At 38.6% G+C, this 12,573-nt stretch overlaps 1 protein-coding gene and 1 pseudogene across 3 annotated transcripts in view; both read right to left on the reverse strand.

Annotated features, from left to right (window-relative positions):
- The window catches only part of Gstcd (glutathione S-transferase C-terminal domain containing), a 148,011-nt gene that overhangs the window by 30,339 nt on the left and 105,099 nt on the right, over positions 1-12,573 (reverse strand). For all 3 annotated transcript variants that reach the window (XR_003850800.1, XM_008841265.3, XM_008841266.3), the window contains exons 6-7: positions 787-902; positions 588-632 (exon numbers count right to left, since the gene is read on the reverse strand). Coding sequence is in view for 2 of the 3 variants with exons in the window: in XM_008841265.3 (XP_008839487.1) it covers positions 588-632; positions 787-902 (161 nt within the window). In the remaining variant the exon portion in view is untranslated. The remainder of the gene's footprint in view (positions 1-587; positions 633-786; positions 903-12,573) is intronic.
- The window catches only part of LOC108491233, a 41,679-nt pseudogene continuing 33,504 nt past the window's right edge, over positions 4,399-12,573 (reverse strand).

The raw sequence follows: 12,573 nt of genomic DNA on the forward strand, positions 1-12,573 counted from the left end.
TTATTTAATATGGGCAGAGAATTAAAACCAGCACAACCTTCTGACAAGTTACAACATTGAGTGAAAAGATTGTACATTTAAATACAAAGACATCGTCACTAAAATGTGATGGTAAGTAAAACTATTAGCTATAGGAAAACATTTGTGATATAATATTAAGTGAAAGAAAGCAAGGGACTACAACTGCATTTACATTTTTAGAATTTAAAATAGTAAACAGCTATATGGACAATGACTAAAGGAAATACAAAGGAAGAAAACATTTGTTGGATCTAGTTAGGATTGTGTTGAAAGTTAAATCGTATTTTATTTAATAATGGAAGTTATTTATTTTAGAAATTAAATACATATACAAAATATTGTTGATTTGATGTGGTCCTACTATAACCACCCCACTCCCCACTCACAGTCCAGCTTAAGATTCTGGCTCTTAGGAGTTTACTTCAAAGGAAAAACAAAATGCCCGTGCCACATATTTGACTTTGGTGAGTAAATAATTCAAATGTAAATAGTTAATGTTAGGCCAGACTTGGCTAGCTGAACTGTGCTTACTACAATGTTCCCTTTGTCTATGATTCAGACTTTACCTGACAAGATGGCAGCATGTGAGCAAGGACAATTCCAACGTGGCCCTGAAAGTAAAATAAGAAAGTTAGCTTTGGTCACCATGGCCTTTTGTTATTCATAGACAATGATCTTGCCCAATAAAATCATGACCTTGAATGTAATCTAGAAAAGCCTCACGATCTTGGAAAAGCCCCAAAAGACAAAGAAAACATACGATACCCCGCCACTGCAGAAATCCACAATTCTGTCACCAGGTTTAGCCTGATTTATCACCACATACACAAGGTTGTTTAACTGCTGCTGCTTCCTCAAAGCTCGATCGGAGGACATTTTGCCTGGGGAAAACGAGATGAAGACAACATTACACATTGTGAGGGAACAAGTAGACATAATTAGAATGGACTGCTAGGAAACAAAAGAGGTATTTACATGCAGATGTATACATGCATACTTACACACACACAGGCACATAAAAGAATGAATCACAAATTTCATAATTGACCTTGAGAGCACGAGGTAAGTAAAACCCAGGGATTTTTCCACTTTTACTTTTATTCCTGTCTGTTATGGTTTGAATGGGAAATGTCCTCCATGGGCTCCTATTTTGAACATTTGGGCCCCAGTTGCTGGTGCTGTTTGCAGAGGTTAAGTAACTTTTAGGAGGTAGAGCCTTGTTGGAAGAAGTACATCCCTTGGGGTGGGCTTTGAGGGTTTGTAGCCTCACCCCAGTTCCTGTTCCATCTCTGCTTCCTGTGAGCAGATGGAAATGTGACCAGCTAGTTTCCTGTTCCTGCTGCCATGGCTTTCTTGCCTTTATTGACTCCCTCGCTGGAACCATAGCTAAAACAAGCCCTTTCTTCCTTAAGTTGCTTTTGGTCATTGTATTTTATTACAACAACAGAAAAGTAAAGTAAGACACTGCACAACTTTTCTTTCAATGAAGACAATTTCTTCTAAACTATACAAACCATAAATGAGGCATTAAATTCATAATCCTAAATGGGTTAATCAATTCTGGATAGATAAAGAAAAAAATAACAGTAATCTTTTATTTCTTAATACCTCTCAGAGACATACTGTAAAGATTACCCACTTTAAACATATTGCTTAAATCTCCTTAGAGAACAATGCACAATAAAAACACTTTCATAACTCACTGCATATCCTTCAGTTCTGAATGAGACCCCAAGAAACCAGAGAACCTAGGTGCTACACTGCACTTATCAATGGTTTCTGTATTTACAGAGAAACTGGAGTTCTTTCCCACTTTGAAGCTTCATTTCTGCATGAGTCATACATAGGAATTTAATGCAATTAGACATTAAAGATGGGCATTTCCAAGTATGAAATGCTTTGGGGCCAGCAGCATGAGAGCATCTTAACTTGCCTCAATTATTTAGCATGGCCTAGAGTGAATTTCAAAAGTTACTGTGGTGTCTACAAAAACATCATCAGAAGGATGAATGACATTATTTGTTTTTAACATATTAAGCATGTTCCTTATAAGAGCAGTTTGATAAAACATGTAAAGATAATCAAAATTTCCTTGCTTCATTTTAACAGAAAATTAGGATTTTTTTCTATTTTCTTTCTTCCTTCCTTCCTTCCTTTCTTTCTTTCTTTCTTTCTTTCTTTCTTTCTTTCTTTCTTTCTTTCTTTCTTATGTTATTAAATTAAAATTTAAAATTACAGAATTTTACTTTAGGAAAAAAGAAAATTATAATCTCCAAATTCAGAAAGTAACATTGCACCACAGATACACAGACACACACACATCATATTCCAAAATTCTATTTCTAGCCATATACAAAAGATTATATTAAAATGTCTTTTTATGTCAGTGCATTTGTCCCTGAGTATGTAATTAGTGAGTGCATATATGCTCACTGAATATGTATACCCAATACTTTCCCTACTGCGATAATACGATCATCGTCGCACAGCTGAATCTTTATACATTCTCAATTATTTAGTGTGGCCTAGAGTGAATTTCAAGTAAATAGTTAGTGACCTCATTTGTGAAGACAGTTTAATGTAGCTTTTGAAAGAGTTAACTTTTCTCTAAAAATGTAATTATAAAAATTTTAACAGAAATATGTGATAGTCTTGCCCTTCATGATGACCACTCTTGAGATTTTATTATGAAGATCTTCAAACATACACAACAATTGAAACAATCTTACAGTGAACACTTCTGTTTTAGTTTTCATTATTACAACAAAATATCTAAGGCAGGTTACTTATGAAAAAATAGCTTATTTTAGAAGTTCAAAGTCCAACAAAGACAGTGCTGGCTAGGTGAAGACTCATTGCAGATGACAGAAGCAGAAAAACCTGCAGAGTGAGGGAAGATGCTCCAGACCTAGGGATCAGGCTCTGGCTTGCTTTTTGTTCATTTGTTTGTTTTTCAAAGCATTTTGTCTAGCGACTGATTGTATGTGTTTATGGAATGTATGTGCAAGTCCAAGGACAACTTGGGGATGAGTTAGGATCAGTTCTTTAGTTCTACCTTGTGGGTCTTGGGGGTGAACTCAGGTCACCAGTCTTGATGACAGATGCCTTTATGCACTCAGCTACATTTCCAGTCCAGGCTCAGGCTTTTATAATAGCTTTTCCTCTTCAGAACTTACTCCAGGAGACTAGCATATCCTTCCTGGGGCAGTAACCCCAATGACCAATGACCTCCCACTAAGAATACCTCTTAAAGGTTCCATCCCACCTCCCTATATTTCTTTTCTGCGTACAAACAATATTGAAACCACAGCAGCCTCTCTGCCTTCCATCTAGCTTCTACCATTAACAGTTCACTATGTGGTGCATCCTACATCTATCATCTATCTATCTATCTATCTATCTATCTATCTATCTATCTATCATCAATCATCTATCTATCTATCATCATCTATCACAGGATGAAAGACAATACTTTTTAAAATATTTATTTATTTAATTTATTTTTGGTCTTTATGAGACAGGGTCTCCCTGTAGCCCCAGCTGTCCTGGAACTATGTAGACCAGGCTGGCCTTGAACACACAGAGATCCACCTGACTCTGCCTCCCGAGTGCTGGGATTAAAGGCATGTGCCACCACACTCGACTGATTTATTTTATTTTTATTTATGTGTATATGCCTATGTATGAGCATGTGTGTGCAGGTACCCATGAAGTCCAGCAGAAGGCACTGGATCCTGGAGTTACAGGCAGTTATGAGCCACTGTGTGGGTGCTGGGAACCAAACTCAGGTCCTTTGCAAGAGCAACGAGCACTCTTAACTGATGAGCTATTTCTTTAGCACCTATTTTTGTTCTTTTTTTTTTTTTTAAGACTAAAGTTTCACTCTGTGGTCCCAAATGGCCTGACCCTCCTGCCTCTACCATCTGAGTGCTAGGATTACAGGTATGTGCCATCACACTTAGTACTCAAAATAGATTTTTATAAAAGCAACAGTTTATAGGTCAGACTCTATCCTCTCTCTGTAATATTAAATTATTATAGCATATCAAAAGTAACTGAGCTGGAATGTGGCTCAATGGTGGAGAACTTGCCTAGCACATACATGGTTCTGGGTTTGATCCCCAGCACCACACCAAAGGAAAAAAAAATTAGAAAAAAAGGAAGAAAATGACTACAAGTTGAGAAAAGCTATCATCAAATATTGTGCAGCCTGATTATGAGAAAACACAATGACAAGAAAAAAGTTATAAACAATGGAATAATCAATGATCTCATTCCTGTCATTGTTGTCATCTTTATATCAATTCAAAATTGTGCAAATAACTGTATGATATAAAAATGCAAGAGCTTCCACCGGATCCATTTCTGTTCAATGGATCAATAACATATGCACCGTGTGCCATGGAATGGAACTTCGTTCAGGTCTTCCCTGTGGTCTCGGGCATAGTCCCATAGGTAACAGTCCAGAAGAACGGAATTGATCTCTCCATTAGGCTTTCACCCTTCTCTTCAATAGGCTCCAGAAGACAATCCCGATCAGCTCAACACACCAAATCCAGCACCCTCTTATTTTTACCTCTTGAGTATCTCCACATGAGAGCATTTCTCCTTTGAGAAGCTTCTTCAGTAATTCATCAGAATATTTCAGGGCTCCAAGGTAAACAAGAATTTGAGACACTCTATAATCAGCAAACATAGTGATGCTGGAGATATCCTCAAAGCAGCCATCGCCTTTTCATTCTAACACACTCCATGTGTCTGCCACAAGGATTTGAGCTCGTTTGTAGAAAGATGTTTTTGCCCTCAAATTCAGTTACATCTCTGTAAGAAGGAAAACTTTCAACAATCAGGTGCATTAACTTCTGTGCACTTTTTTCACTTTTTCGGACACAATTAAGAAAAGAGCCTCTAAACTTCTCCAGAAGAATTTTCCCGGTGCCACTGAGAATCTGATGCCTCTCTTCTATCAAAGGCATGGAAACGCTTGTGTCTGAACGAAATATATTCCGAACTTGATCAAGGCTCATTGTGGCATAGTAGGAGGCGATAGTAATTGGAATCCCTTCTTCCAGGGCTTGGTTCACCGCGGTGCACAGGGCCCAGGAGCCTCTGTACGCTGTGCCCTGGTACCTCACCACACACTTGTGCTCCTCCTGCTCCCACCAGAAGAAGTTGAGCGAGTCCACCACCAACGCCCAGTTGAGCGCGGCCTCATCGGCCGCCCGCAGATTCAGCTGGTGCAGGTCCTTTCAGCTCTCCAGGCGCCACGCAGAGGGGGCGGCCAGTAGCAGCTTGGCAGTCCTGCACACGCCCTCGCGGTTCACGAATACATGTCGCTGTTTTCTGCCACGAACCTCCCCGACTCTGCCGGCCGCCGGCCGCCGTACTGGACATCTTACTTTTTATGGTAAAGGAAGGTTTGCTTCGGAATAGAAGAGTAAGAACAAAGGAGAAGAGATGGCTCAGTAGATAAGGGTGCTTGCCTCCAAGGCTGATGACTTGAGTTCTATCCCAGGACTCACATAGTGGAAGAAGACAACCAACATGCTGTCCTCTGACTTTCACACAGACTATGAAACACATGTGCGTGTGCACACGCACAAATGAATGTACTAATTCATTAAAAAACATACTTTGGACACAGGACTTGGAGCAATGGAACAGGAACTGACCTGGAAGACTTCTACCTGAAGTTTAGCTCTCATAGTTCTAAAGGACACCATGTGAGCTGCTAAGGGAGAAAACCAATCACTGGTCCAACCCAGCACTAAAGCCTAATAACCACAATGACCAGTACAGCAAGGTACCTACCTCTATTGGTGCAGTAGTGGCACTTATCTGGGCGGTAATCAACAGCTCTGTAATTGGACTTCAAGACCTCTCAATGGGAGTGAACTCATGGGTGGCACTGTAAACTCAGCCAAATACACATGGCTGGAAAGGTCATAGATCCTAGAGAAAACCCTATCTCTGTCGAACCGCTAGACAAATGAAATTTATTACCACATGCTAAATATGGATCCTTATATTTACAAAGTAGACCATACACCACTCATCAAAGAAGCTTCTTTTTCCAATAGATGGAGGCTACTGCAGAATCCCACAACTGGTCAGACACAGAGAATATATGTCTGAGAGATGCCTAGTTCTAGGGGACATAGCTACAGTTGAACCTCTACACCTAAGGCTTATGAAACATAGAAGAACGGGGGTAGGGGGTAGGGGTAGAAAGAAAACTAGTGCATCACTCAACTCTCACCTGTGAAGCTTCCTAATACAACAGATTGCAATGCACATTGAAGGCCACAACTGGTCGTTTTAAAGAATAAGAGACTGCAGAGTGTGTGTCCCTGGATAGGACTCCTATATTAAATCTCACCCACCCATGGCTCAGGGACCATTGTGGAAGAGGACTCAGAAAGCGGCTTTCAGGCCACTGAAAGCTTGCACATATGAACTTGTGGCAATGGTGGAGTCAAGCACAGGACCCACACCAGCTCAATCAGACAAGGGCCCAGAGTGGAGCAAGGGAAATGGGTGGTGAGCTGACCCTAGCCTGCGAACTACTGGAGACTGATCACTGCTATAAGGGAGAGTAGGCCTTACTTACAATCTCTAGATGGGCTGAATAGACTCCAGTAGATGAATTTGCACCGAAGGACATCTAAGTCCAAGTGTTTGACTGGTAGGACTTAACATGTATAACAGAATACATGAGCTGTGGTGGGGGATGGGGATGAGTGGGGTTCAAATTTGATAAAAAAATGTGGTATGAAATGTATAAAAGCTCAATAAAAATTATAAAAAATTTGAGTGACTTTTTTTGCATTTGGAATCTTTTTTATTTGATATATTAGTTTAATGTATTACATTAATCAAAAAATCCGAGGGATTAAACAAAAATGGCTCCTGATCAAAGCAGAACACACTGTATGACATTCTAAGGGTCTTAGAAACTAAATGCAAACTATGCATATTAGCCTCATAATCCAATCTATGCTTCTGAGAAGGAAAACTTTACACTTATAGAAGAAAAGCAAGATGAAGTTCAGCTTTCTCTGTTTATCGGAAATGCTGATGTTATATTGCTTGAGGCTAAGAGAGAAAAAAAGTACATGTGATGGAGGAAAAGTATTGTCATTTAAGAGAAAAGTTTAGAACAAAATGAAACACCTGAAAATAATCTAGAGTAGAATTCAGAACAAAACTTTGCAGAATGCTTTTATTCAATGAAGTAGAAGAGAGATGGTTTCTGTAATTAAAGTAGACTGCAATAAATAACTAGCTGGAGCTGGAGTGGTTAAGCACAATGGCCACTTTTGCAGAGGATTCACTTGTTTCCCAGCACCCACATGGTAGCTAATAACCCTTTGTAGTATCTATAGTTCTAGGAAATCCTATACCCTCTTCTGGTTTCTGTAGGTATGGGACACATGTGGTGTGCTTACATACATACAGGCAAAACACTCATATACATAATGTTAAAAAAATAAATAAAAATTTTAAAACGAAATAACTAGTTGATGAAAAAGCCAAATGAATGCAATAAGGATGTATTGCCACAAATCAAAATGTGTTCTAGTCAAAATTCACATTGTAGGCTATAGCAAAGAAACTTAATTCTGTGAAGTCAGTGAACTATATGAAAGATTCAAGGGCTTGATTTTTATTTTATGTGCATGAGTGTTATGCCTGCATGTGTGTAAGTGAATCCATGTTGTACAATGCCCATGGAGATCAGAAAAGAGCATTGGGTCTTCTGGAACTACAGTTATGAACATTTGTTAGCTGCCATGTGGGTGCGGGGCTTCAAACCTGGGCCTCATGCTCTTTACCACTGAGCCGTCTCTCCAGGCCCCAAATATAATGTTTCAAAAAATAAGTAAAGGAGAAAAGGAGAAAGCAAGGACTCCGAGGCTCTGTTGAGGGCTAGAGTCTGCTGTTAAATGGAGCCATAATGACGCAAGAAATAAGCACAGCCATGTCTGCCTTCACCCTGTGTGGAGTTCCTAGCCAAAGGATTTTTATAAAACATAGTCAAAAGGAAATATCTTTTTAAGAATAACTTGACAGAAAAGAAAATTTTATTAACTAGAATGTCTAACAGCAAATCCTACTAACATACTTCTATTAGATATTTAAAATTTATTTAAAAATTTTTATTTTATGTGTATGCATATACTACCTGCATGTAGGTAAGTACACCCATGTCATGCAATGCCCAAGGAGGACAGAAGAGGCTGTCGGATCCCTTGGAACTGGAGTTACGGACAGCTGTTAGCCGCCATGTGGGTGCTAGGATTCGAACCTGGGTCTTCTGCAAGACCAGCCAGTGTTCTCAACTGCTGAGCCATCTCTCCAGACCTCTATTAGAAATTTTGGATGGCCTAATTTCCTTATGTGTGTTTCAAAAGCAAATTCTGGTAGAGATCCATCTGTTTTCTAAGACTGTTTTTTCAAATAAGAACATCCCTATCAAAATGAAGGTTGAAGGTGGAAAGAACTTTTCAGGTTTGTGTTTAGTGGAGAGACTACTAGTTGCACAGGACATTCACAGAGAGTAAGCTAAAAGTACAGTGGCTAGATGCCCAGACACATTAAAGAAAAACAGTCTCTAATAAAACATTCTTTCTTCCCATTCCAGTTATATAAATATTATTGCACTCCTGGAAACATGAATAAGTTCTAAATATATTCAAAAGGTAAAGAATAGAGCTTTGGATATGGTATTAATTTAAAAATCAAATTCTACTTGTATATATTTTGTCTTGTGTCTGAAGCATTATTTACAAATACAAAATTACAAACTACTTTTAGTTATGACTACAAATGATGGTTCCTTAGGTGCAGTAGAAAAAGAAGGCCAAGTAGAAAACATTTTAATACAAACGATGTCATGATATTTCTGCAAAGGTATCTTTGTCTAATTCACATTAGGATGTACCTGATTATTTAGACAACATAATTGCTTTCTGAATTGTGGCAAAAGAAGTACAGAATAAAGAAGAAAAAATTTTAAGCCAAGGAGAAGCCATGTTAAAACAACAAAGCAATAAGCAGTGCAGACATACACTGGGTCTATCAACTTGGCTCCAAAATCAGGCAGCTCTGAACCTTTTGTTTCTTGGCCTGGAGCAACAAAGTACCCTGCATGTTATAACTTGCCATATAAAAAAATAAAGTAAGTGGTTAGGTTAGACAAATATTAAACTTCTTCACTAAAGATGCTTTTGCTGTTTCATTTTCAAAACACTTTTCTAAGCAATCAATGGTATTATCACATTCAGCATATCCTCAATCAATGAATTAAAAATATACAATTAATCTAAAGATGAAAAAGGCTAAAACCAATGGCTTTAGTGACTTTTAAAACACACAGTTTACTTGAAAAGCTATAAAACCAGTGATTGCAAGAGTTGGCTTCCCTTTTGATTTGACAGACCAATAATGCAGTGGGAATTGGAATGACTAGACACTGATTTGTTGGATATGCTGAATGGGATAATACCATTACTGTTCTTGGCAACTACTTTTTATTCTGCTACAGATTTTCTAATAAAACTTAAGAAATGCTATAAAATCAGGAAAGCTAAAGCAAACTTCTTTAACAGAGACTACTTCAGTACATACTGCTCTGCTAGAGAGGTGGTAGGATAAGTGAATAGCCGGGATGGCACTGGTCAGGACCTTATAGGTCAGAGCAGGGAGGGTGACAATCACAAATCTTAATGTTTTCCACAAAAAGAACCTGATTAAGAGTATTAAGAAAGTCTGAACAGAGCAATGGATGGACAGTAAAGTCTAGGTTTCACCCCAGGGTAGGGGACAACTGCTGTAGAATAGTCATGAAGACACTTACTGCATGCCTAGTATTTGCCCACATGCTGAAGCCATATCTCAAAATGAAAAAGACAGGGCTGGAGAGATGGCTCAGTGGTTCAGAGCACTTGTTGCTCTTCCAGAGGATGTGAATTCACTTCCAAACCTCAACATCAGGCAGCTTACAAATGCTTCTAACTCTAGCTCCAGAGGATATGATGCCCTCTTCTGGACTCTGCAGTCACATGTGTGCACATGTGCATACTCTCACACACATGCATACATATAAATCAATAAAAATGAAAATAAATGAAATCTTTAAAGTTTTAAAAAATGCAAAAGACATTTCTGTCCTTAAGTGTTACCAGTGTACCTAGGAAGCAGGTATAAGCGAAGAAGACAAAACATTAATGCTTGATCCATTGAGAAGTCTTCACAGAGACCTGAAGCATTTCCACTAACTCAAGAGGAACAGAAATTTATGATGGAATGGCTGGCGGAGACACGCTAAGGACAATTCAGCTTGTTTGGTGGGAAACCACAATGAGTTCATTTATGTGTAAAAATGAGAAATGGGGAGGTGGCAAATCTGTGACTGAACCCAGGGCCAGGCAAGGAAAGGCCCTGCTGTTGTCTTTCCACATCTAAAGAAAAACATGACCTTCCTTTTTAAAATAATTTTTTTATGTTTTTAGTTTTTCTTTTGACACAGGGTCTCCCTGTAGCCCCAGCTGGCCTGGAACTCGCTATGTAGCTCAGGATGGCCTTGATTGCACAGAGATCCATCTGCCTCTGCCTCCTGAGTTCTGGGATTAAAGGTATGTACCACCATGCCTGGTGGCCTTGTTTGTTAATATTTGATGTGCTTAGACCTTAAACAGTGCTATTATTCTTAAACTGTTATACACTAAAAATATGCTAGCCTGAATCATTATTTATTATGAATAATATACATACTCAAATTGGATGAGATTACTCATAAAATTTTCTGGAGCATTCAACCTCAACCAAAGTCCTCTGTCATTTAGCAATAGTGTTAACAGAACAGAACCGATCAGTTGAATGCACTGAGTCATTCTGAACCCTGGTGTTGCAGATCATGAGATCTCTTGGACTTCCTGTTGGACTTTTCTTCTGTTCCTGCCCAGGTTCTTCATGCCTAGTTCTTCCCTGAGGGGCCACACTCTGCAGCTTCTGACTGTGCAATAGTGAATGGCTGAGTGAGCTTTACATGGACCTACTGACTTAAGTCTCTTCAAAGTCACCCAACGCTCTCCTTTGTTTAAACATCCTCAAGGCTTCCTTCTGCCTGAAGACAAAAAATGAATATAAAAAAAATTCTTACTTCTTCCCAAGAAATCCAAGCCTTAACAACTGAAGTTCTCACTAGTTGGTCAACCTCACCTTCTGCAACCTCTCATCCACTCTGCTTGTCCAGCTTCATCACACTTCACACTAAGTCAGTGCCTTTATGCAATTTTCCCTGTTTGAAGACTGCCTCCTTGTTTTAGGACCACAGGAACCTCACCCCTTCCCTTATTCCAGGCTTAAATATGTACTACTCTTGAAATATTTTTTAAAGAAAAAAGATGAAAAGCTATTTAAAAAAATATTTTATTTATTATTTTTATTTTATGTGTGAGTGTATTGTCTGCATGTAGGTAAGTGCATCCATGTCGTGCAATGCCCGCAGAGGACAGAAGAAGTCGTTGGATCCCCTGGAACTGTAGTTACAGACAGTTGTTAGCTGCCATGTGGGTGCTAGAACTCGAACCTGGGTCTTCTGCAAGAACGAGTGTTCTTAACCACTGAGCCATCTCTCCAGCCCCCCAAAAGCTATTTTTTCAAACTTTCTTTGCCATCACCAAAAATAAATAGCACTTTCTACTACAAAGCCTATTACCAAGTGAAAAAATTCATTCAACATGATACCTAGGCACAACTCATTTTCATAACTCCCTCAAAAGAAACATTAGCTGAAATTGTTTCTGTCTCCCTGAAATATAGATGGTTCTTCTTGCAACTGCATAAAATTGATCCCAATTAAATGGAAAGACTATGAGGAGATTGATAGGCACGTATCAGATACTTGATAATAAGTTTTTTAATGAATGAGTTTTTCTCTTCAATTGTCCATTAAACTGTATTTCAATGCAGTCTATTAAATTTTACAGGTTCTAAGCATAAAACAAGTCAGATATCAATGCTCTGATTGTATTTGTTAAAACAGTAAAATAAATCAATTATAAAAGTGTTTTTGGTAGGGAGGGAAACGTTTTTGAAAACTCTTGTGAGAGAATAAGAAAGCAGCTGTTTAAAGCTGTATGAATGGCCTTCAGAGTTGGAAATGTAGGCACAGACTTCCAGAAGAAGCTCTTAAGAAATGCAGCAACACAGGTTTACACTTACTTTTTTAAAAGACATTTTTATTTATTATTTTTAGTTTGTGTGTATGAGTGTATTGCTTGCATGTAAGCATGTCGCAAGTCATGCCAAGGTTTACACTTTCATTTTGGAGCTAACATGCCGGAGGTAGTAAAAACTAAAATGATCCTTTAAATTTCCCATTAAAAACAAACAAACAAACAAACAAACAATTTTCAGCCCAGTATCACTAATCCTCCTGGGTACATGGACCTCAGTGACAATACTTGCAGTTTTGAGCACTTATTAATCATTTGTCTCATACCTCCATCCCATTCATACACCTCCCAGTTCAGTCTATGAAATCAG

The sequence above is a fragment of the Nannospalax galili genome, unplaced genomic scaffold (assembly GCF_000622305.1).
Source record: "Nannospalax galili isolate Female #2095 unplaced genomic scaffold, S.galili_v1.0 scaffold41, whole genome shotgun sequence".
Taxonomy (NCBI): Eukaryota; Metazoa; Chordata; class Mammalia; order Rodentia; family Spalacidae; genus Nannospalax; species Nannospalax galili.